Genomic DNA, 25,053 nt, shown 5'->3' on the forward strand with positions numbered 1-25,053 from the left:
TATTTTATTACCTTTATTAATGATTATTCCCGAAAGACTTGGGTATATTTTTTGCAGGAAAAATCAGAGGCTTTTAATGTATTTAAAATTTTCAAAGCCCATGTGAAGAATGAGACAGAGAAGACCATAAAAAGCCTTCGAACAGATCGTGGAGGTGAATATTTCTCTAATGCATTTGAAGAATTTGTGAGTCTTGTGGCATTCGAAAAGAGCTCACAACAACATATACACCTCAACAAAATGGTGTATCGGAGAGAAATAACAAAACCATTCTTGACATGGTTAGAAGCTTGCTGGCTCGTGGAAGAGTTCCGAAGGCATTTTGGTCGAAAATAGTAAATTGGAGCATCCACATCTTGAATAGAAATACTACTTTTGCTCTTCGAGATATGACACCAGAGCAGGCTTGGAGTGGAAGGAGACCGACTGTAGATCACTTCAAAAATTTTGACTGCATTTCCTATGCACATGTCCTAGATGTAAAGAGAAAGAAACTTGATGATAAATGTGTTAAATGTGTCTTTCTTGGTCTTAGTGAGACGTCCAAGACGTACAAGCTATTTAATCCTTTGAAAAAAAGGATAGTGACTAGTAGAGATGCTGTTTTTGATGAAGACAATACTTGGATCTGGGATGAAGAGTTGTCTAGTCAAGTTCTATGCGATGATGAATCTGAAGATGTAGCTCCAAGGACTGAAATTCCAGCAACTGCTACTCCAACTGTTGAGGTTTTGCCACCTACAAAAGAACCTATCGAAGTAGAGAAAGTTGTTCTGGGCTGCCAGTGCCACCACCAACCTGATGGCGTACAAGCTATTTAATCCTTTGACAAAAAGGATACTGACTAGTAGAGATGTTGTTTTTGATGAAGACAATACTTGGAACTGGGATGAAGAGTTGTCTAGTCAAGTTATATGCGATGATGAATATGAAGATGTAGCTCCAAGGTCTGAAATTCCAACAACTACTGCTCCAATTGTTGAGGTTTTGCCACCTACAAAAGAACTTATCGAAGCAGAGAAAGTTGTTCTGAGTTGCCAATGCCACCACCAACCTGATGGCGTATAAGCTATTTAATCCTTTGACAAAAAGGATACTGACTAGTAGAGATATTGTTTTTGATGAAGACAATACTTGGAACTGGATGAAAAGTTGTCTAGTCAAGTTCTATGTAATGATGAATCTGAAGATGTAGCTCCAAGGTTTGAAATTCCAGCAACTGCCAACTGCTGCTCCAACTATTGAGGTTTCGCCACCTACAAAAGAACCTATCGAAGCAGAGAAAGTTGTTCTGGGCTGCCAGTGCCACCACCAACCTGATGGCGTACAAGTGATGAGTCCTAGATTTGGACTCATTTAGGGCTTTATTTGTATAGGTTTAGTATCCTCAAATGCTTATTTTGTGCAAATAACTGATGTAAAATCCTTGATTTCTAGGTATTTGGATTGAGGAACAAAGCAACGACACTAAGTTGCAAAACGGAACGAAGCGAGCTGAAAGAAGGAAAAAAGAGAGCATGGTGATCGTTATGTCCATTTGGCGAGTCGTTGAGTGGCCATTTGACGACCTAAAGTTCCAGTGTACCAAGCCTGAAGGAGAAAGTCAAGTTGGCGAGAGAAAGGAGCAGTCGACGGATCGCCGAGTGGTTCCGCGATGCAGTGTTATATCGCCCAAAGTTACAGACTTGGAGGATGCTGAAGGCCAAAGCAAAAAGGCGATGAAATTGGCTAAAAAGCGCATCGCCGAGTGGATCGGCGAGACCAACTTATTGCGCCGAATGGACATTCGTAACATATTTTTGGTGACTATGAATACATTTTTGAACATTTAATCTATAAAGCTTTTATCATTATCAAGTATCTTATTTTTGAATATTGAGTATTCTGAACTGAAAGGCAAGTTTTTCTTAGCTTTGAAGAATTGAAGTTTTCCATTTTTGAGAAATTGAAAGTGGGTCTTTGAAATTATTCAATTTGGACCTTTGTAAAGACGAAATTAATCATACCCAGTGGATGAAAACACAATTTGGTAACGATTTCTATCTTTTTATGATGTCTAGCTAAAACCCCAATTCTTGGGGTGTGATTATGTGATTATGGGTTGATTTAGCTAATGGGTGTTGCTAATTGTTGTTTAGAAGTGATTTCAATCAGTAATTATGGTTTAACTTAAAAAATTGTAGTTGCAAATACAGTTCTACCTTCGTGTTTTTGGCTTGCTCGAGAGAGAGGTTTTAAAACCAAGATTATTGATTGATGGTTTGTGGGTATTGGGTTGTCATGGGTTCAACTCGAGAGAGTGAATCCTAAACCCTTTCCCACACATTCAGCTTGAGAGATTGAATGGACTAAAGCGTAGGTTGTTCTTATTTTGCATGCTTGTTGATGTTCGAGAGAAATCAACTTGATTCGGGGTAAATTATTCGAGAGAAATCACAGATTTACAGCTATTTTCTAACAGTTGCAATTACCCATTTATCTATATTAGCCCGTAATCGAATCACATCCCAAGAACCCGTCTCTCTATTGTTATTTTTGTGTTAATTTGTTGCTGCTATAGTTGATAACTAAAACCAAAACCCCCTTAGTTGACATTCGTGTCACCCCTTGGTTTGAATTATGTTTTTATTCGATAATGTCTATTCCTATGACTGATTTGAACATGTTTGGACTTATACGATCATTGACGCTTAGAATTGGAAGAAGTGTCCTTGAAACGTTAATCAAAATGGCGCCGCTGCCGGGGAGTGGTGTTGGTTAAGATGATTTTTGTTCTTGTTAGTCATAGTTGAATCTACTTACTCTTAGTTTTGGTTTTCCTGTTGCTTGTTTAGAACAGAAGAAATGAGCATGTCTCGTAGCAGCGGTGACCAAATGGACCACCCTCCTTTGGGAATGATGATTCTTAGGGATAACATCCAAAGTTTCAGGCAATTAGAAGGTGAGTTAATCCATGAGTTGCGGCTGAGATTTAAGTCACTACTGCTACAATGCCCAGCTCATGGAATCTCAGATAAAATGCTACTAAATGCTACTGGACTGTTTCTACAGAGGTCTTAGTCCAGAGAATAGAGGATTGGCTGACCAAATTTCTTCTGGTGGTCTCACACACTACCCTATGCAATAGCAACCCAACTCCTTGATCATATGGCTAAGACCAACAAGGAGACTGAGAAGGACCAGATATTGGCCACACTGTTTACTCAGCTTGATCTTGTGGCCAAACAGATTATGGAATTGGAGGTACCGTACAAAAAGAAAGATTGGTGCATTCCCCCTCATGAGCGTAGAAAGTTCAAAGAATACGAGGGTGGACAAACAGAAGAGATACGTTCACTCATTCTTCACAAAGTTGAAAAACACGACAAAGTGTTGAATGAGATAAAAGAGAATTTCTCACTGCTGAATCAGATGACTGCTTCCCATTCCATGTCTATTCAGCTACTGGAGACCCAAATGGGTTATGTGTTGTCTCTTCTCTTCCCCACAAATCAAAATTGAGTGGGGAATTGCGTCGTTCCACGACGTTAACTAAGGCGCTTCTTGGGAGGCAACCCAAGTTTTACTGCTTTCATTTTGTTTTTAAAATAATCGTGTGTTGATTGTGCAGGTTAAAGTGTGGAATGTGTTTGGAAAGTACATATTGGCGAGCTAAATGTCTAGTCGGCGACTCGCCGAAGAGGTTGGCGAGCTCGACTTGGAGCATTGTTGAACTCAAGAATTTCTAAGGTTGGAGTCTGTAAGACTCGGCGAGCCCATGAGCAAATCAGCGTGTCGCTGAACAGGTCGACGATCACGACTTTGTCCACCGTTTGGACCCCCACATTAACTGAAGGTCTTGTAAAAATCGGCAAGGTAAGTGCCCAATCGGCGTGTCGCCGAGTGGGTCGGCGAGCAAAACTAATGTCATCGAATAGGCGAGAACTGGATGATTTTAAAGGCCAAAGGTTTAAAAGTTCAAAATCTTTCACATTCCCTCACTTTTCAACTTCCCAAACTCACACCCGCACTATAATTTCCCATATTTTTGTGATTTTACTACTTTTTGGTCATCGATTGTGTGTTCGAAGTGGATATCGTTGCCGCCTAGCGTTACAACTTATTTATTCGGCTTCTAAGGTTGGTTTTCCGAACCCCAAACTTGTAATTAGTAATTTTTACTCATTTGCAATTGTCTTATCTTAGTGATGTGTACTGGGCCTCTCTGATCGTAATTATATGCGTGTGTGCCTGTTTTAATTTGAAAATCATGCCTATAATGCCTAACTGTTGATTTCTCGAGATTTGCATGCCTTAAAATTGATCAAAATTATTTGGTTGTGCTAATTTGGTGTTGGGTCTAGTCAGGTGAAGTTTAAGTAACCACATTTGTGCTAAATGACATATTTTCCCGATGATGGAGCATTTGACGTCATTCTTAAGGGCTAAAATCGTCAAATGACCAAATTTGACCAAATCGGGAGAAGTCTGAGTATCCCGGGGCATGGGTGTAATGGGTCTTAGTTTAATTGAATGTCTACATATTTTGATTTTATTTTCAAAGGCTGCGGGGTTGAATTTGGAAGATGAGGTTGAAAGTAGGCACGTCAGGCAGTTTGGCAAGCTGGGTCGAGCTCGCCGAACCACTCGGCGGTTTGCCGAATCCCTCTATATCGTCTTTAATTTCAAGCAATTGTTGAGTGTGGGTTCTGCAACTTTCAGCGAGAAGCCTGAGTTCGCCGAAAGTCTTTCTTGATCGCCCTTTCTGTGCTCCTAACCCCTAAAATACACTATAACTTTCGGCGGGCTAGTTCTTGCTGGCTGAAGACTGTTGGCGATTCACCGAAAGGCCCTTCCCATCGCCGACATGCCAATTGTCTGAGAAAATTTTGAAGCCAATCCTTTCGGTAAACCTGATCTGGCTCGCGAAAGTGATTCGGCGACTGGCCGATCGGTTCGGCGAGTCTGTCTGCAACTATTTTCTATAACTTTGCTTGAATTGTTTCTAACTCTTTTTGATGTTTTTGCAGATATGGATAGAACCAACCTTGATATGCCGCCCCGTAAATGAGCACATGGCGTAGTTATAAATGAAAGAGGAGCCAATCCTCCTAAGAAGGGAAGTTTAGAGCTTTCAAAGAGAGGTAAGGCTAAAGGCAAAAAGCCAGTTTCTGAAGTTCCGGAGCACAACTCCGGCAGGAAGAGAGAGTCCATTGACTCCCAGGCTACATTATCTGAGCCAGATAATGACCAACCACTTCATTCCATGCGAGCAGAGCTTCGTGCTAGGTCTCGTCCTGACTCATCTAGAGTCCCAATAGCCGCTCCTCTTGCAGCTAGTACAGTTCCAGCTCCGGCACCACTTATGACCCTAGTAGCACCAGTACAGGTCCCTCCCCCCAAGATACTCAATAGATTAAAAGCCGATGGGTTGTGGACTATTCTGGAGGAGAAACTACTTTCTACGGAGGGCCTAGATGGCAAATACTCCAGGGTGATGGAGACACTCCAGTATCATCGCTTTGAACGATTTACTTGGCATATGGTGACCTAGCTCCAAAGGGTAAGAAGAAAGCCAGTACCTTCAGACCAGTGGGGTCCATCATCATATGAGGGACAGTAGTGCACTGTAATCGTGATCACATCAACACGGTATTTGATATAGGGTCAAACTTTGACTACCCCAATCTGGCTACCACTACAACATCATTGGATGAGCTCAAGGGCTGGCTAGCTCCCCTAATCTTTGACACCACTCCAAGGTGGATTGAGGCAAGAGTACTGATCGAGAAGAATGAATTTAGTGTAGCTGCGCGATATTGGTTTGGATTCATCAGCAGCTCCATTATGCCATTCCAGAATTAGTCCATTCTCCGCCATCCCAAGGCGGCCTACCTTGGATCGATTATGTCTAAGAAGAGCATTGACATGGGGCTTATCATAGAGCATGAGATGGCCATGAGGACCAAACAGAGACATACCTCCCTACCATTCCAAGTGCTAATTATAGAGTTGTGCCGGCGTGCTGGAGTTCCTCAGGACGCGATGAGAGATATTGAGGTCACCCCCACATCCTCCACAGACATCCGGCGTATTGAGGCTGAGTACACTAGGGATGAGACTGACAAGAGGAGAGCAACCCCAGTAGATACATCCCAAGAGGTGAACATTAACTCTATACTTGGAGAGGCATTTTTGCCTACTCCGGCTCTCGGGCCTTCAAGTACTTCTTCTTCCCAGACTCCTTGTACTTCTACTGCAGCCCAGCCCACCAAGTTCACTTAGGCCATGCTCCTGAAGATGGGGAACTTAGCCCATTCTGCGGATGTGAGGGCTACTCAACTGGAGACTGATGTACCATGGATGATAGATGCTGACATCCTAGCTGCATTGACACCCCTACGAGCATCGATTGACACTTTCACTGTGAGAGTAGACAAGGGGCTACGTGACGGTTTTGAGAGTCGAGGTGGCAGATATGAGAAAGTATGTGGACTATCTCAAGTGTACAGACTTCACCACCCTATTTGAGGCAACTGAGATAGAGGATGCTCTAGCTACATCTGAGATTCCTCTGACTACCACCAGAGATGTATAGATGGATGACATAGCAACTGATGAGTCGGAGGCAGAGACTGACGAGGAGTGGATAGAGGTGTGAGATGTTGAGGTATATGATGATCTCCCAGACTTGGAGGATGCGATGTTTCAGACCGCTCCCCAGATCTCTTTGAGAGACACCACCATGGTTGGATCCAGTGGAGCTGGGACTTCTGGGGAGATTTCGGGCACTGATGCCCAAGTTCAGAGTGTTGCACCAGGAACTAATGCTCCGACAGATGGAGCGATAGTGTAGACATAATCCCTCTTTACCTCCTGATCTTGGGCGTATTTATGTGCCTAACAACCAATTTATTCCATATATATAGCTAAGTTGAGAGCATTTTTCGTTGTTGGAATTAAGTTTTGACAGTCTTTTGATGTCGCTTCTTCTAACTAATATGATTAGAAGTTTCTGGGTGAAAAGCAAAGAAGAACGAGCCAAAATAAGGCACCTGGTCAGAGGTCGGAAAATAAAAGAAAGAAGTTGCGGAGAAAAAGGGCCAAAAAGTTAGAGAATACACTACGAGGGATGATGGCTTAAAGTGTTTCGTATATAGGATAATCTTATACCTATATACCACACTTGATTAATATGTAAGATGATGACTTAATGCTCCGCCATTGGTTCATGCCTATCCCCACTCAACGATGTAGTTAGGCTGTCGATGGTGGTAGGCAATTAGAGGTCGGGAGATCATAATCGTAAAATGAACCTTGCAAATCCATAATGAGGTTAGCCTGTCGAATGTTAGGATAAATTAGTAATATGTCAGAAATTGGGTTATGCTACAACCCTGGATTACTTTACCATATTGTGAAATTCTCTTGTTTGAAACTTTTTGTTGTAGTAATTAATTTTTGAGATTGTTCAACTTAGTAGATACAAACAAATTTCTAAAATTGTTGGTCACATAAGTAAATTTATTTTAGACATAGCAAAGTTGTTATTTGTTGATTTGAAGTCCCTTGGGTTCGATAATTTGGCTCGAAAGAGTCGTTGTACTACTTGAGTGACCACGTGCACTTGCGTGTGCTTTTGGACGCAACAAGTTTTTGGCGCCGCTGCTGTGGATTTTGAAATCGGCAGATATATAATTTTTGAGTGTCTAAATTATTTGTACAAGTTTTGACAACTTGATCTTGGCTCTTTATTTCACAGGTTGTGTCAGGTTTTCAAATTGGAAGACGACCTGGACTTGTTAAAGCCTTTAGCTGAATCGGAGAGATTTGTTCGTTACCGGAGAAGACAAAGAAGACTCACTTATTTTGTTCCTCTTGTGGCTAGTAAACCAGAAACTTCAGAAGAAAGGGAGGATCAAGACCTACCGGCAGTGATGGCAGAAATGAAAGTGAGGGATGTGGCAATCCCACAAACCACCAATGTTACCTCAAGTATTTAGAAACTTGCACCTGGTGGGAGGTTTGAATTAAAGCAGAACATGGTGCAACTACTGCACACAAACAGGCAGTTCACTGGTCTATCTCATGAGGACCCACGAGGGCATATTCATAATTTCCTCGAGATCAGTGACACATACACTCTAACTGGAGTGAACTATGATTATGTGAGGCTTACATTATTCCCCTTTTCTCTGTTGGGGGAAGCAAAAAGATGGCTGAACTCTGAGCCCGCAAATTCCATAACAACTTGGGATGATCTTGCCCGAAAGTTTAAGGTTTTTTCCATTCGGTAAAACAGCCAAGCCGAGAAGCGACATATTAAGCTTCCGACAGAAAGGAGGGGAAAAATTGTACCAAGCTTGGGATAGGTATAAGTCCATGCTGTTAAATTGTCCACATCACCATCAAGCTAACGAAGTGTTGATCCATACCTTCATTGAAGGGTTGGAACCAAACACAAAAATTTTACTTGATTCTGTTGCAGGCGGACAAGTTTTGGAGAAGACATATGCTGAGCTGTTTACATTGCTCAATAGAATTTCACAGGGTAACCCTGAGTGGAATGGCGGAGGAACTAAACCAGTCATATAGAAGACTGCTGGAGTGTTGGAAATAGATGCAGTGACAACTTTGTCGGCAAAAATCGCAGCAATGCAGAATATGATGACTACTCATTTCAGCAACATGTCACTAGGACAACAACAAGCCCAAGTTAATATGGTACATCAACCACAAGCTTGGTGTGAAGTATGTGGAGGTGGAGATCACGGTGCTGATGTATGTGAAACAAACCCAGAATCTGTTCATTTTGTAGGTAATGCTCAACGAGAAGGAAATCACCAGAGCTATGGAAATACCTACAACCCGAGCTGGCGGAACCACCCAAACTTTTCATGGGGTGGCAATCAAAACCAACATCAAGGACATAACCAATACAGACCACAGAGTAGTGGACAACAGTACCATCAGCAAAGCCATGAAAATCAACAAAACCATGGTAACCAGTAGGCTGCCAAGCAAAGTGATATGAGTGTGGAGGACATGCTAAAACAAATCATGGCGGATCAAGCTAACTTGGCAGCAGATGTTCGAAACAATCAGTTGGCGACTCAGAATTTGGAGAAGCAGTTTGGGCAGTTTGCTAGTGCCCAAAATTCCCGACCAAAAGGGAGTTTCCCAGGAAATACCGACCCGAACCCGAAGCAGGTAAATGTTGTGAGTACTCGGAGTGGTTGTCCATTGGAAGAGTTGACGCCAAAGGCAAAAGTTGCTGATAAAAAAGGAAAACATGTAGATGAAGCAGAACCAAGTGAACAAAGGGTTAATGAGAAACCAAAAGAAAAACCACCTCATCCATTCCCACAAAAATTCAAAAAACAAAAGGAGGATGAATGTTTTGGTAAGTTTATTGAATTACTTAAACAGGTACATGTTAACTTGCCTTTGATAGATGTGTTGCAGGGTATTCCTAAGTATGCCAAATATGTGAAAGATATGGTAGCCAACAAGAGTAGATTGACTGAGTATGCAACAGTAGCACTCATGGAGGAGTGCAGTTCTAGGATCCAAAACTGGCTCCCAATTAAGTTGAAAGATCCAGGGAGTTTCACTGTTCAGATACAATTGGTCAGTGTGTTGAGGCAAGAGGGTTGTGCAATTTGGGCACAAATATCAATTTGGTGCCTACGTCCATGTTTCTCAAATTGGGACTAGGAAGGCCCAAGTCCACAACCATTATGTTGCAGTTAGCGGACCATTCGGTGGCAAGGCCAGATGGCGTTATTGAAGATGTCTTGGTTCAAGTGGGAACTCTGATTTTTTCCTCGTCGACTTTGTCATTTTGGATTTTGAGCCTGACCCAGAGGTCCCATTTATTTTGGAACGCCCATTCCTAGCAATCGGAGATGCATTAAATGATGTGGAGGCCGGTAGACTAACAATGAGGGCTCATCAAGGTCGAGATATTTGATGTTTACAAGGCAATGAAGTTGCCTGCAATATATGAGGAGCTGTCTGCAATTACAGTCGTTGATGAGGCAATGACGACTAAATATGTTGAAACCCAAGACCTTTTAGAGAAAGTGTTAATTGGGCAAGACATTGAGGGAGATGTTGAAGCCCAGGAGTTGGCAAACGTCCTAAATGTCCCGAATGTGAGTATGCTTTGCAACTTTGTGGAGCTTTTAAATAGAGTACTGGGACCACCTCCCAATCCTTCGATTGAGGAAGCACTAACGCTGGAGTTAAAGGCTCCCCCTTCTCATCTCAGGTATGCATTCTTAGGTGCTAATGAATCTTTACATGTAATCCTTCCTTCTACTTTGTCCGAATTGCAGGTTGAGGTATCTATGAAAATATTGAGGAAGAGGCAAAGGGCGATAGGCTGGCAGATGGCTGACATACATGGCATCAACCCAACTTGATGCATGCACATGATATTCATGGAGGAGGGGAACAAGTCAATTGTGCAACCGCAGCGCAGGCTAAACCCAGTGATGAAAGATGTGGTGCACAAGGAGGTGGTCAAATGGCTAGATGCATGTATTGTCTATCCAATTTCGGACAGCAAGTGGGTCAGCCCAGTTCAGTGTGTGCCTAAAAAGGGAGGCATGACGGTGATCACCAATGAAAAAAATGAGTTGATTCCAACCAGGATAGTGGCATGATGGCGAATATGCATGGATTACAAAAAATTGAATGAAGCCACCAGAAAGGATCACTACCCGGTTCCTTTTATTGATCAGATGCTGGACAAGAATATTATTGTTTGCTGGATGGCTATTCAGGATACAACTAAATTGTGATTGCACCAGAGGACCAGGAGAAAACTACATTCACTTGCCCGTATGGGACATATGCTTTCAAGAGAATGCCGTTTGGGCTAGGCAATGCTCCAGCCACCTTCCAAAGATGCATGATGGCTATCTTTCATGATATGGTTAAAGATTTTGTGGAAATATTCATGGATGACTTCTCAATATTTGGGGAGTCTTTTGGCAGGTGCTTGGAGAATTTAGACAGGGTGCTGGCTAGATGCGAGGAAACTAATCTCGTCCTAAACTGGGAAAAATGTCATTTCCTAGTGAAGAAAGGGATTGTGCTGGGCCATAAAGTGTCAAAGAGAGGGCTGAAAGTTGATCGTGCCAAAGTGGAAGTAATTGAAAAGTTACCTCCCCCAATTTCTGTTAAAAAGGTGCAAAGTTTTTTGGGTCATGCTGGTTTCTATGGGAGATTCATCAAGGATTTCTCTAAGATTGCAAGACCCATATGCAGTCTCCTAGAGAAGGAGATGAAATTTTTATTTGATGAGTAATGCATGCAAGCTTTTGAAGCTTTGAAGAAGAAGCTGATAGAAGCTCCAATCCTAACTTCCCCAAATTAGGAGCTTCCTTTTGAGCTGATGTGTGATGCAACTGATGTGGCTGTGAGAGCAGTGTTGGGGCAAAGGAAAGATAAGGTTTTTCACTCAATATATTATGCAAGCAAAACACTGGATGCATCCCAAACCAACTACACATTGGCTGAAAAAGAAATGCTCGCCTTGGTCTATGCTTTTGACAAGTTTAGATCTTACCTGGTAGGTACTAAAGTTGTTGTTTATACTGACCATGTAGCTATCAGGTACTTGTTCAACAAGAAGGATGCAAAGCCATGGTTAATCAAGTGGATTCTATTGCTACAAGAGTTTGACATCGACATCAAGGACCGAAGAGGTTCTAAAAACCAGATTGTAGACCACCTGCCAAGATTAGAGAGTTCGTCACCTGTGGGAGAGCAAGGTCAGATTAGGGAGGAATTCCATGATGAACAACTATTGGCACTAGAGGTGACCAAACTACCATGGTATGCATATATTGTTAATTATTTGGTTAGCGGATTGTTTCCACCAGGTGCAACCACACACCGAAAGAAGAGGCTTATTATGATGCTCGGTTCTACATATGGGATGAACCTTATCTCTTCAATCAAGGGCCGGACAAAATGATGAGGAGGTGTGTGCCTGAGTTCGAGATGAGACAAGTGATGGATAGTTGTCACTCATCTGCATATGAGGGTCATCATGGAGGTGAGCATAAGGTGCTCCAATCAGGTTTTTTCTGGCCTACTTTGTTTAGGGATGTTGCAGGGTATGTGAAAAGTTGTGATCAATGCCAGAGGATGGGGTCTATTTCCAGATGACATGAGATGCCCTTGCATAACATCTTGGAGGTTGAAATATTTGATGTCTGGGTGATCGACTTCATGGGGCCATTCCCTCCATCGAATGGAAATCAATACATACTTGTGGCCATGGACTCTGTGTCAAAATGGGTTGAGGCAGTGGCATTGCCGACCAACTATGCTAAAGTGGTGTTGAAGTTTCTAAAGAAGCACTTCTTCACTCGGTTTGGAACTCCTAGAGAAATAATCAGTGATGGATGGACACACTTCATAAATCAATTGGTGAAGAATATCTTAGCTAAATATGGAGTCAAACACAAGGTAGCTACAACATACCACCCTTAAACTAGTGGCTAGGTAGAGGTGAAAAGCAGGGAAGGGAAGCAGCTTCTACAGAAAACAGTGAATGCCCAAAGGAAAGATTGGGCAATGAAGCTTGATGATGCATTATGGGCATACATGACCGCTTATAAGACACCAATAGGGACTTCTCCCTATCACTTGGTGTTTTGTAAAGCGTGTCACCTTCCAGTTGAATTAGAACATCAGGCTTACTGGGCAACGAAGAAGTTGAACATGGACCCGGAACTAGCAGGGAGAAAAAGGATGGGTCAGCTACATGAATTGGAAGAATTCAGACTACATGCCTATGAAAATGCCAAGCTCTATAAGAAGAAGACTAAACGATGGCATGATAAGCATATTGTGCCTCGACATTTTGAATTGGGGCAAAAGGTATTATTGTATAACTCTAGATTAAGGTTGTTTCCAGGTAAGTTGAAGTCAAAATGGATCAGACCATTTAAGGTGGTGTGCATGACCGACCACGGCATTGTAGAGTTATGGAATGAAGTTAAGCAATCCACGTTCATCGTGAATGGATAAAGGGTTAAGCTTTATTTTGGACAAGAGGTGGTTTGAGAAGAACAAAGTTTGGAGTTGAGCAATAAATGAGGGGGAGCTGAGTCGTGCCGCAACATTAAATCAAGTGCTACTTGAGAGGCAACCCGAGACCTTGTATTTTAGAAGATATTCCCATTGTGTTTTATTTGAATAGGCTAGTTTGGTTTAATTTTAGTTATAGGTTATTTCAGTTATCTTAAAAGTTGTAATTTGTAAGAAAAAAAAAAGAAAAAAGAGAAATTTTGGTGCGAGAAAATAGTGGAGTCTGCGACCTCACCGCGTCGTGGACTTGTTTTTGCAAAAGGTGAGCCCCAAGCGAAGACGGGGCAAGAAAACAGTGGAGTCTGCGACCTCATCGAGTCGCGGACTTGTTTCTGCAAGAGGAGAGCCCCAAGCGAAGGCGGAAAAGACACAAGGCATGTCCGCGACATCTCCGCGTCGCGGACCTGGTAAGTTTTAGGGTACTTTCATTAAAAAAGTCGAGTTTTACCCGGCCAATATGGTAAAAATCAACCCCCATTCCCTTTTAATCCCCTAAGTCGTCCCTTAAACTCTATTTTCTCTTCTAAATTTCTTTATTCCCTTCTCTCTTTCAACCCTAACTCTTTCCAAGAACAAATTCGTGTGGCGAAGTTGGAGTTTCTCACCAAGTTCATCAGTTTTTGTGGGTCTAAGCACGAAAGGTATGTTTCCTACACACTTTTGTTTCTTTATTTGGATGATTTACGTAAGTTAGGACTAATATTCATGTGGGCGATGGGTGGTTAGTCTACGATGTTGAAATTGTTGTTCTTTTTGTTTTCTGCTTAATTACTGCTAGTCATGGTGGTAAAATTTGTTGGAATGCATTTGGTTGACCATATAAATAAAAAATTGGGGTTTAGGAAGTCTTGAGTGGAAAATAGGTTATGAGGGAAGTGATTGGAGTAGAAGGATATGTGTTGGTTCGAATTCTTGAGTAGAATCTGAGATGTTTGGGCTTGTATGTTTGGGCTGGGGTGAATTATATGAATCATATGCTGAAAATGACATTGGGAAGTTTGAGTACCGTGTTGTTTGTAAAGTTGTGTTTGAGTGTAGGTGTGGGGTGGCCTTCTATTATTGAGTCTCATTAAATGATATGAGTTTTGTCTGATTGCAGGTTACCATGTCNCTAGGAGTTATGGTCGTTTGAAGTCAACCCAAAACTCATACTTAGCTTAACTTGTAAAATTTCAGATTTTGCTATTTCCAATTTAATTCTTTTTGGAACTCAAGGTGCTACATCTAGTGACCTTAACACTTAAAAATTTTAATTCCTCGGTAAAATCTCACTCACTACGATGAACGGTTCGAGTCTTAGTTCAAAAAAATTTCTGGGGTGTTACACGCAGTCCCAAGAGGACAAACTCAGCGCTACGGGGCGAAGGCTGTCACATCGTAAGGCAAGAAGTGGTACAAATCAGATACGGAAGCCAAGTACTTCTCAGATGTGATACTTGATGATGTCAACTTAGAGAGGGAGTTCCCACACATTATGCGTCACCTGCAAGAGCTGCACATGGGTTTCATCTTTCAAGATCCATCAGAGTGCAATGTTAGTGTGGTGCGGGAATTCTACGCAAATTGGAATCCCGATGCCCGTTCTCACTTTGTAACAGTGCGAGGTGTGGAGGTCCTTCTGACACCTTCAACTATAAATTAAATACTGGGACTGCAGATGCCCCTTCTGATGTCCTCACGGGGATCAATATCAGTCCTCCATCAGAGACCGGGAGGTATGACTCGAGAGATTGATATTCCTACTTGGAAGTGCGAAGTGATCAACATGGATTTCATCACAGGGTTACCTCGTACTCGCAGACAACATGATTCTATTTGGGTGATTGTTGATAGAGTTACCAAGTCTTCAGCAGAGGATTATGCCAAGCTTTACATTAATGAGATTGTGAGGTTGCATGGAGTTCCTTTGTCTATTATCTCATATAGAGGTCCTCAGTTTACCTCTCATTTCTAGAAGTCATTTCAAAAAGGTCTTGGTAATCATGTTAACCTTAGCACAACATTTCATCCCCAGACAGATGGGCAGGCAGAGCGTACCATTCAGACCTTAGAGGACATGTTGAGAGCTTGTGTGATCGACTTCAAGGGTAGTTGGGATGACCACCTTCCTCTTATAGAGTTCGCCTACAACAATAGTTACCATTCCAGCATTTAGATGGCCCCTTATGAGGCATTGTATAGGCGTAGATGTAGATCTCGTGTTGGCTGGTTTGAAGTAGGTGAAGCAACATTGATAGGGCCAGATTCAGTCCTCTATGCTATGGAGAAAGTGCAACTTATCAAAGATAGACTTAAGACAGCCCAGAGTTGCCAAAAGTCTTATACAGATGTGAGAAGAAGGGAGTTAGAGTTCCAAGTTGATGATTGGGTTTTCTGAAAGTGTCACCTATGAAAGGGGTGATGAGATTTGGCAAGAAAGGGAAGCTCAGTCCTAGATATGTAGTCCCTTACAAGATCTTGAAAAGAATTGGGAAAGTGGCTTACGAGTTAGAGTTGCCAGCAGATTTAGCAGCAGTGCATCCAGTCTTTCACATCTCACTTTTGAAGAAGTGTGTGGGGGATCCAACATCCGTGGTTTCATTAGAGAGCGTGGCGGTGAAAGATAGCCTTTCTTATGAGGATGTACCAGTACAGATTCTTGATCGTCAGGTTAGAAGATTGAGAAACAAGAAAGTCGCTTCAGTTAAGGTTTTGTGGAGGAGTCAGTCCGTAGAGGGAGCTACTTGGGAAGCAGAAGCAGCCATGGAGTCTAAGTATCCTCACCTCTTTCCTTCTGATCCTACTCCAGCTTGAGGTAATAGTTCCTCTTCAGTTTTTCAGTAGTTCAGGCATCAACACAGTCTTAGAATCATGTTCATTTAGTTGTACTTGCATTTTCAGCGTATTTGCATGTGCTTGGAACCAAGTTCAGTTAGAAATTCAGTCTCAGTGTTTAGTGGTAGGGATTGCAACCATCTCCCTCCATTTTCAGTTAGTTTAGTCTTCATTCGAGGACGAATGTTTCCAAGGGGGATGTAATGTAACACCCCAGATTCATGAAGGAAAAATTTGCAGAATTTTCAGATTTGGCAGGTGCCCAACCCGCATCAGGATTTGGACAACTTTTAAGTCAAGGGTGTTTTTGTATTTTCCCACTCTTCTAATAATTCCTAAATTAAAAGGGTTTTAGTTAGTCATTTAAAATCCTCGAAACCTAACAAAAACTTACCTAAGTAATTTAATTAACTAAAACAAAACAAAAGATGAGAGTAGAGAGAGGGGCAGCCGAAACCCTAACTAAACCCTAACCGCCGCCGAAAAATGCTAGAAAGTCACCGGAAAAGTCAAGTCCAGCCCTAGTTGATAGTTTTTCGTGGAGATTTTGTCACTAGGTATGTTGGATTTCATTAATGGGTCCCTTTCGCCCGTTAGATCCCTAGAATTCAGACGATTCTTGATTCCATGCTATGAACGAAATTAGGGTTCTTGAACGTTCCTTGATTTTGGTTTTTAAATGTTATAATGATCCAAATATTGATCATTTTTCAATGATTATGAATTAACCCTGGTAGTTTCTAAAGTTACAACTGATTTTCATAAAGAGATTGTTTTAAAAATGTTCCGATTTAGAAATCACGTTTTTAACTATATGGTCTAACATCTAAACAGCATGTCACATTTTAGCTATGTTTTAATGTTCCAAATCAGCATGTCCCGTCTTCTTCAGATTATCGTATGAATGTCAGAACCCTAGCTATGTATTTCTTTAGTTCTTGAATTGTATGTGTTAGGTCAGACTTTATCAGGAATCAGTTATACATGCCTCGGTATTATGAATCAATGTCAGTTTAAATTGTTGCGTTAAGTTTGCATGTATAGTTTTGGGCTATCCAGAACAATTATAGAAAATCAGTCATAATCAGTTTACTACTAAATTCATTGGGACTAGCATAATACCGAGTTGAACTGGGGTTTAGCATACTCAAATAGTCCCAGAACTACTAGACAAGTAGGTTGTAAGTCCCTTCCATGGGCAACAGATTAGTGATCACGCCAGCATGCCTTTATACCTTTTGCAAGGTATATTGGGTCCTCTCGATTGGGTGTATACATCGGACTCCACATTCAGCTTGTGTGGTTTTATTATCGGTGATTAGTAGCTCCCACAAATCAGTCAGACTCTATTTGGATTGACCATGTTTAGTATTCAGTTTCAGCATGTCATAGTTGGTCATTACATATAGATCAGTCATGTTTAGTATTTTCGGCATTCTATCATATATATGTCATTGCTTTTTGCTTGGTCAGTTATATATGTATTTCAGCGATACTCCATCCTCATGCTCGGTACCTTTCAGTACTGACACATATTTTGCGCTACATCTTCTTGTGATGTAGGTTCAGACTCTCAGCATCTAGATTACACTTAGATCGTTTTCCGATTTTCATCTCAACAGATTAGTAATGGTGATTCCTCATCTTCCGAGGACCAGAGACATGATATCCTTACTGCTTTCAGTTTTTAGTTTCAGTTTTGCTAGATCTAGTTGGGGCATGTCCCAACATTTCTAGTCAGTTTAGAGGCTTACTTTCAGACATAGTTAGTTTCAGCCTAGTATGAGTTAATATCTTTTGTATTAAACTCTCTCAATATTATAGTATATGGGTATTCCCCATTTTTTCTTTATTTATGATTTTAGCTTCCGCATCAATTATTTTTATTCATGTTAAATTTAGTATGCTCAGATTATACCAGCAGGGTTAGCTTGGGATCACTTGTGGTCCTAGGTCCCGTGTTCGCGTCTCAGGGGTAGCTCGGGGCGTGACAAAGTTGGTATCAGAGCATTAGGTTTAAGAGTCCTAGGATGTTTGAAAAGCCACACTAAGTGGAGTCTTTTTTCGTGGGTGTAAAGTGCACCACATCTAATTAGCAAGAGGCAACAAAGTGTTTTAGGAAAATCTTCTTTTTCTTGTTACTCTTATTGTGGGTAAGGTATGATCTAATTCCATTCTAACTCGATGTTCTACGTTTCAGTGATCATGCCTCCTCGTAGAGTTAACGCTAGGAGAGCTAATGCCAGGAACGCGAATGCAACTCCTCCAGTCCCAGATCAGGAAGTTTCAAATGCAGAGTTCAGGAATGCCATTCAGATGTTGGCTTAGAGCATGGCCAATCAGAACAACCAGCGGGTTCAAGCTCCTGTGAATGCTAATGTTGGGTCAGCCACAGGTAGGGTGAGAGACTTTGTTAGAATGAACCCTCCAGAATTCTTAGGGTCGCAAGTTGGAGAAGATCCCCAAAACTTAATTGACGAGGTCAAGAAGATCTTTGAAGTGATGCAGGTAACTAGGAATGATCGGGTTGAGCTAGCTTCTTACCAACTTAAGGATGTGGCTCGTATCTGGTATACTCAGTGGAAGGATAGTAGGGGTACGAATGTAGCTCCTATTACCTGGGATTGCTTTAGTGAGACTGTTCTGGACAGGTTATTCCCTATTGAGTTGAGAGAGGCAAGGGCCCAAGAGTTTATGGATTTGAGGCAGGGTAAGATGACTGTTCAAGAGTATGGACTCAAGTTCAACCAACTCTCCAGGTATGCTCCTCACATTGTTGCTGATTCTAGGGCATAGATGAACAAGTTCTTGTATGGAGTATTAGACTTGGTCAAGACAGAGTGCATAAATGCTATGTTGTTGGGAGATATGAACATCTCTAGGCTCATGACTCATGCTCAGCAGGTTGAGGGTGATAAGCTTAGGGAACGGGACAAGGAGAACAAGAAGGCTAGAATAGGCAACTATGACTACTCTCAATAGAAATCGGGTGGTGGTAATCGCTCGCAGCAGAAATTTTCAGCGCCTTCATCAGCTAGTGTTCCATCTCCCAGGTTCCATAATGATCAGAAGGGTAGGGCGTCAGGCTCTAAGTCTCAGGATGGTGTTTCAGGTACCAAATCATACCCTACTTGCCCTAAGTGTAGTAAGAACCATCCGGGCGACTGTCTTGCTGGGAAAGAAGGATGTTTTGGGTGTGGTCAGTCAGGTCACAGGTTGAAGGATTGTCCTTCTAGACAGGGTCAGAGAGGAAATGGTAAAGCTCAGTCTACTACTACAGCAGTACCAGCAAGTCGCTCGACTCAGCAGGTTAACTCTTCTGGTACAGGTGGCGGACAACGCCAAAACAGGCTCTATGCTCTTCAGGCTCGACAGGATCAGGAAGGTTCTCCTGATGTTGTCACTGATACGTTACGAGTCTTTGATCTTGATGTTTATGCATTGTTAGATCCAGGGGCTACTGTGTCTTTTGTAACTCTTTTCATAGGAGTCCAGTTCAGTGTTAGTCCAGAAACTCTCTTAGAACTTTTCTCAGTCTCTACTCCAGTTGGTGAACCAGGTATAGCTAGACGGGAATACATAAATTGCCCTGTCACAGTCTCTCAAAAATCACATAAGCAGATCTTGTAGAGTTAGAAATGGTAGACTTCGATGTCATTCTAGGCACGGATTGGTTACATTCATGTTATGCCTCAGTCGACTGTAGAACTAAGATTGTTCGCTTTCAGTTTCCAGATGAACCAATCCTAGAATGGAAGGGTAGTAGCTTAGCGCCTAGGGGTCGATTCATTTCTTACCTTAAGGCGAGAAAGATGATCTCTAAAGGTTATCTCTATCATCTAGTTTGGGTGAAGGACTCTAGTTCTGAAACCCCAGCTCTTGAGTCAGTTCCAGTGGTTAATGAGTTTCCAGAAGTGTTTCCAGAAGATCTTCCCGGAGTTCCTCCCGATAGGGAAATCAACTTTGAAATTGATGTACTTCCAGATACCCAACCTATTTCTATCCCTCCTTACAGAATGGCTCCAGCTAAGCTTAAGGAATTGAAAGAGCAGTTGAAAGACCTTCTAGATAAGGGCTTCATCAGACCTAGTATTTTGCCATGGGGTGCACCAGTGTTGTTCATAAAGAAGAAAGATGGTTCTCTCAGAATGTGCATTGACTATAGATAGTTGAACAAGGTCACAATCAAGAATAAGTATCTCATTCCCAGGATTGATAACTAGTTTGACCAACTTCAGGGTGCTAGTCATTTCTCAAAGATAGACCTCAGATCGGGTTATCATTAGCTTAAAGCCAAAGATAGTGACATTCTGAAGACTGCCTTCAGAACTCGGTATGGTCATTATGAATTTGTAGTCATGTCATTTGGACTAACCAATGCTCCTGCAGCTTTTATGGATTTGATGAACAAAGTGTTCAAGCAGTATTTGGACTTGTTCGTTATCATCTTTATTGATGATATCCTCATTTAATCTAGGAGTGAGGAAGAACATACAAGTCACTTGAGAATGGTTCTGCAAACTCTCAAAGATCACCAGTTATTTGTGAAATTTAACAAGTGTGAGTTTTGGTTACAATCAATTGCTTTCCTTGGGGATATTGTGCTAGTGAAGGGATTCGAGTAGATTCCCAGAAGATAGAAGCGGTGAAAAAATGGCCCAGACCTACCTCAACTACATATATCAGGAGTTTCTTGGGTTTAGCAGGTTATTACAGAAGGTTTGTGGAAGGATTCTCATCCATAACCTCACCATTGACTAAGTTGACTCAGAAGATGATCAAGTTTCAGTGGTCAGATGATTGCGAGAAAAGCTTTACAGAATTGAAAATTAGGTTGACTACAACTCCTGTCTTGACTCTACCAGAGGGTTCAGATGGTTATGTGATTTATTGTGATGCGTCCAGAGTCGGCCTAGGTTGTGTGTTGATGCAGCGAGATAAGGTTATAGCTTATGCTTCCAGCCAGCTTAAGGTGCATGAGAAGAATTACCCAACTCATGACCTTGAGCTAGCAACAGTGGTGTTTGCACTTAAGATTTAGAGACATTATTTATATGGTGTTCATGTAGATGTGTTCACAGACCATAAAAGCCTTCAGTATGTGTTCACCCAGAAAGAGTTGAATCTTCGCCAGAGAAGATGGCAAGAGTTTCTCAAGGATTATGATATGAGTGTGCATTACCATCCTGGTAATGCAAATGTAGTAGCAGATGCTCTTAGCAGACTATCTATGGGTAGTGTAGCACATGTTGAAGAAGAGAAGAAAGAATCAGCAAAGGATGTTCACAGACTTGCTCGCTTAGGAGTTCGTGTTATGAGCATATCAGATGGTGGTGTAACAGTTCAGAATGGGGCAGAATCTTCTTTGGTAGTAGAAGTTAAGGAAAAGAAAGATAGTGATCCAATATTGCTAGAGCTAAAGGGTGTGGTCTAGAAGCAGACAGTGGAGATATTCTCCCAATGGGAAGATGGTGTGCTTCGCTATCAGGGTCGATTATGTGTTCCTGATGTGGGTGAGTTGAGAAAGCATATCCTTGAAGAAGCCCATAATTCCAGATATTCTATTCATCTAGGTGCCACTAAGATATAGCAGATTTTGTGGCAAAGTGCCCCAATTGCCATCAAGTCAAGGTAGAACATCAGAGACCGGGAGGTATGACTCAAGAGATTGATATTCCTACTTGGAAGTGCGAAGTGATCAACATGGATTTCATCACAGGGTTACCTCGTACTCGCAGACAGTATGATTACATTTGGGTGATTGTTGATAGAGTTACCAAGTCTTCTCACTTTTTGGCGGTTAAGACTACATTTTTAGTGGAGGATTATTCCAAGCTTTACATTAATGAGATTGTGAGGTTGCATGGAGTTCCTTTGTCAATTATCTCAGATAGAGGTCCTCAATTTACCTCTCATTTCTGGAAGTCATTTCAGAAAGGTCATGGTACTCATATTAACCTTAGCACAACATTTTATCCGCAGACAGATGGGCAGGCAAAATGTACCATTCAGACCTTAGAGGACATGTTGAGAGCTTGTGTGATCAACTTCAAGGGTAATTGGGATGACCATCGTTCTCTTATAGAGTTCGCCTACAACAATAGCTACCATTCCAGCATTCAGATGACCCCTTATGAGGCATTGTATGGGCGTAGATGCAGATCTCCTGTTGGCTGGTTTGAAGTAGGTGAAGCAGCATTGATAGGGCCAGATTCAGTCCTCTATGCTATGGAGAAAGTGCAACTCATCAAAGATAGACTTAAGACAGCCCAGAGTCGCCAGAAGTCTTATGCAGATGTGAGAAGAAGGGAATTAGAGTTCCAAGTAGATGATTGGGTTTTTCTGAAAGTGTTACCTATGAAAGGGGTGATGAGATTTGGTAAGAAAGGGAAGCTCAGTCCTAGATATGTAGACCCTTACAAGTTCTTGAAAAGGATTGGGAAAGTGGCTTACGAGTTAGAGTTGCTAGCAGATTTAGCAGCAGTGCATCCAGTCTTTCATATCTCACTTTTGAAGAAGTGTGTGGGGGATCCAGCATCCGTGGTTCCATTAGAGAGCGTGGCGGTGAAAGATAGCATTTCTTATGAGGATGCACCAATAGAGATTCTTGATCGTCAGGTTAGAAGATTGAGAAACAAGGAAGTCGCTTCAGTCAAGATTTTGTGGAGGAGTCAGTCCGTAGAGGGAGCTACTTGGGAAGCAGAAGCAGCCATGAAGTCTAAGTATCCTCACCTCTTTCCTTCTGATCCTACTCCATCTTGAGGTAATAGTTCCTCTTCAGTTTTTCAGTAGTTCATGCATCAACTCAGTCTTAGAATCATGTTCCTTCAGTTGTACTTGCATTTTTAGCGTATTTGCATATGCTTGGAACTCAGTTCAATTAGAAATTTAGTTTCAATGTTTAGTGGTAGGGATTGCAGCCCTCTCCCTCCATTTTTAGCTAGTTTAGTGTTCATTCGAGGACGAATGTTTCCAAGGGGGATTTAATTTAACACCCCAGATTCGTGAAGGAAAAATTTGCAAAATTTTCAGATTTGGCAAGCGCCCAATCCACATCAGGATTTGGACAGCTTTTAAGTCAAGGGTGTTTTTGTCTTTTCCCACTCTTCTTTTAATTCCTAAATTAAAAGGGTTTTAGTTAGTCATTTAAAATCCTAGAAACCTAACTAGAACTTACCTAAGTCATTTAATTAACTAAAACAAAAGAAAAGAAGAGAGTAGAGAGTGGGGCGGCCGAAACCCTAGCCGCCACCGGAAAACGCTAGAAAGTCACCGGAAAAGTCAAGTCCAGACCTAGTAGATAGTTTTTCATGGAGATTTCGTCACCAGGCATGTTGGATTTCATTAATGGGTCCCTTTTGCCCCGTTAGATCCCTAGAACTCAGACAATTCTTGATTCCATGCTATGAACGAAATTAGGGTTCTTGAACGTTTCTTGATTTTTGGTTTTAAATGTTAGAATGATCCAAATATTGATCGTTTTTCAATGATTATGAATTAACCCTGGTAGTTTCTAATGTTACAGCCGATTTTCACGAAGAAACTGTTTTAAAAACGTTCCGATTTAGAAATCACGTTTTTAACTATATGTTCTAACGTCCAAACAACATGTCACATTTTAGCTATGTTTTAATGTGCCGAATCAACATGTCCCATCTTCTTCAGATTATCGTATGAATGTCAGAACCCTAGCTATGTATTTCTTTAGTTGTTGAATTGCATGTGGTAGGTTAGACTTTATCATAAATCAGTTATACATGCCTCAGTATTATGCAACGATGTCAGTTTAAAGTGTTGCGTTCAGTTTGCATGTCTAATTTTGAGCTATCCAGAACAATTACAAAAAATCAGTCATAATCAGTTTACTACTAAATTCATTGGGACTAGCATAATACCGAGTTGAACTGGGGTTTAGCATACTCAAATAGTCCCAGAACTACTAGACAAGTAGGTTGTAAGTCCCTTCCATGGGCAACAGATTAGTGATCACGCCAGCATGCCTTTATACCTTTTGCAAGGTATATTGGGTCCTCTCGATTGGGTGTATACATCGGACTCCACATTCAGCTTGTGTGGTTTTATTATCGGTGATTAGTAGCTCCCACAAATCAGTCAGACTCTATTTGGATTGACCATGTTTAGTATTCAGTTTCAGCATGTCATAGTTGGTCATTACATATAGATCAGTCATGTTTAGTATTTTCGGCATTCTATCATATATATGTCATTGCTTTTTGCTTGGTCAGTTATATATGTATTTCAGCGATACTCCATCCTCATGCTCGGTACCTTTCAGTACTGACACATATTTTGCGCTACATCTTCTTGTGATGTAGGTTCAGACTCTCAGCATCTAGATTACACTTAGATCGTTTTCCGATTTTCATCTCAACAGATTAGTAATGGTGATTCCTCATCTTCCGAGGACCAGAGACATGATATCCTTACTGCTTTCAGTTTTTAGTTTCAGTTTTGCTAGATCTAGTTGGGGCATGTCCCAACATTTCTAGTCAGTTTAGAGGCTTACTTTCAGACATAGTTAGTTTCAGCCTAGTATGAGTTAATATCTTTTGTATTAAACTCTCTCAATATTATAGTATATGGGTATTCCCCATTTTTTCTTTATTTATGATTTTAGCTTCCGCATCAATTATTTTTATTCATGTTAAATTTAGTATGCTCAGATTATACCAGCAGGGTTAGCTTGGGATCACTTGTGGTCCTAGGTCCCGTGTTCGCGTCTCAGGGGTAGCTCGGGGCGTGACAAAGTTGGTATCAGAGCATTAGGTTTAAGAGTCCTAGGATGTTTGAAAAGCCACACTAAGTGGAGTCTTTTTTCGTGGGTGTAAAGTGCACCACATCTAATTAGCAAGAGGCAACAAAGTGTTTTAGGAAAATCTTCTTTTTCTTGTTACTCTTATTGTGGGTAAGGTATGATCTAATTCCATTCTAACTCGATGTTCTACGTTTCAGTGATCATGCCTCCTCGTAGAGTTAACGCTAGGAGAGCTAATGCCAGGAACGCGAATGCAACTCCTCCAGTCCCAGATCAGGAAGTTTCAAATGCAGAGTTCAGGAATGCCATTCAGATGTTGGCTTAGAGCATGGCCAATCAGAACAACCAGCGGGTTCAAGCTCCTGTGAATGCTA

General features: G+C 41.5%; 2 protein-coding genes across 2 annotated transcripts in view; one reads left to right on the forward strand and one right to left on the reverse strand.

Annotated features, from left to right (window-relative positions):
• LOC125845586 (probable E3 ubiquitin-protein ligase BAH1-like 1) overlaps positions 1-25,053 on the reverse strand; it is a 253,315-nt gene that overhangs the window by 170,602 nt on the left and 57,660 nt on the right. The gene's annotated exons all lie outside the window — the stretch shown is intronic.
• LOC125845690 (secreted RxLR effector protein 161-like) overlaps positions 25,008-25,053 on the forward strand; it is a 1,763-nt gene continuing 1,717 nt past the window's right edge. Inside the window, exon 1 of the mRNA XM_049525232.1 lies at positions 25,008-25,043. Coding sequence (XP_049381189.1) covers positions 25,008-25,043 — 36 coding nt within the window. The remainder of the gene's footprint in view (positions 25,044-25,053) is intronic.

This window comes from Solanum stenotomum, chromosome 11 (assembly GCF_019186545.1).
Source record: "Solanum stenotomum isolate F172 chromosome 11, ASM1918654v1, whole genome shotgun sequence".
Taxonomy (NCBI): Eukaryota; Viridiplantae; Streptophyta; class Magnoliopsida; order Solanales; family Solanaceae; genus Solanum; species Solanum stenotomum.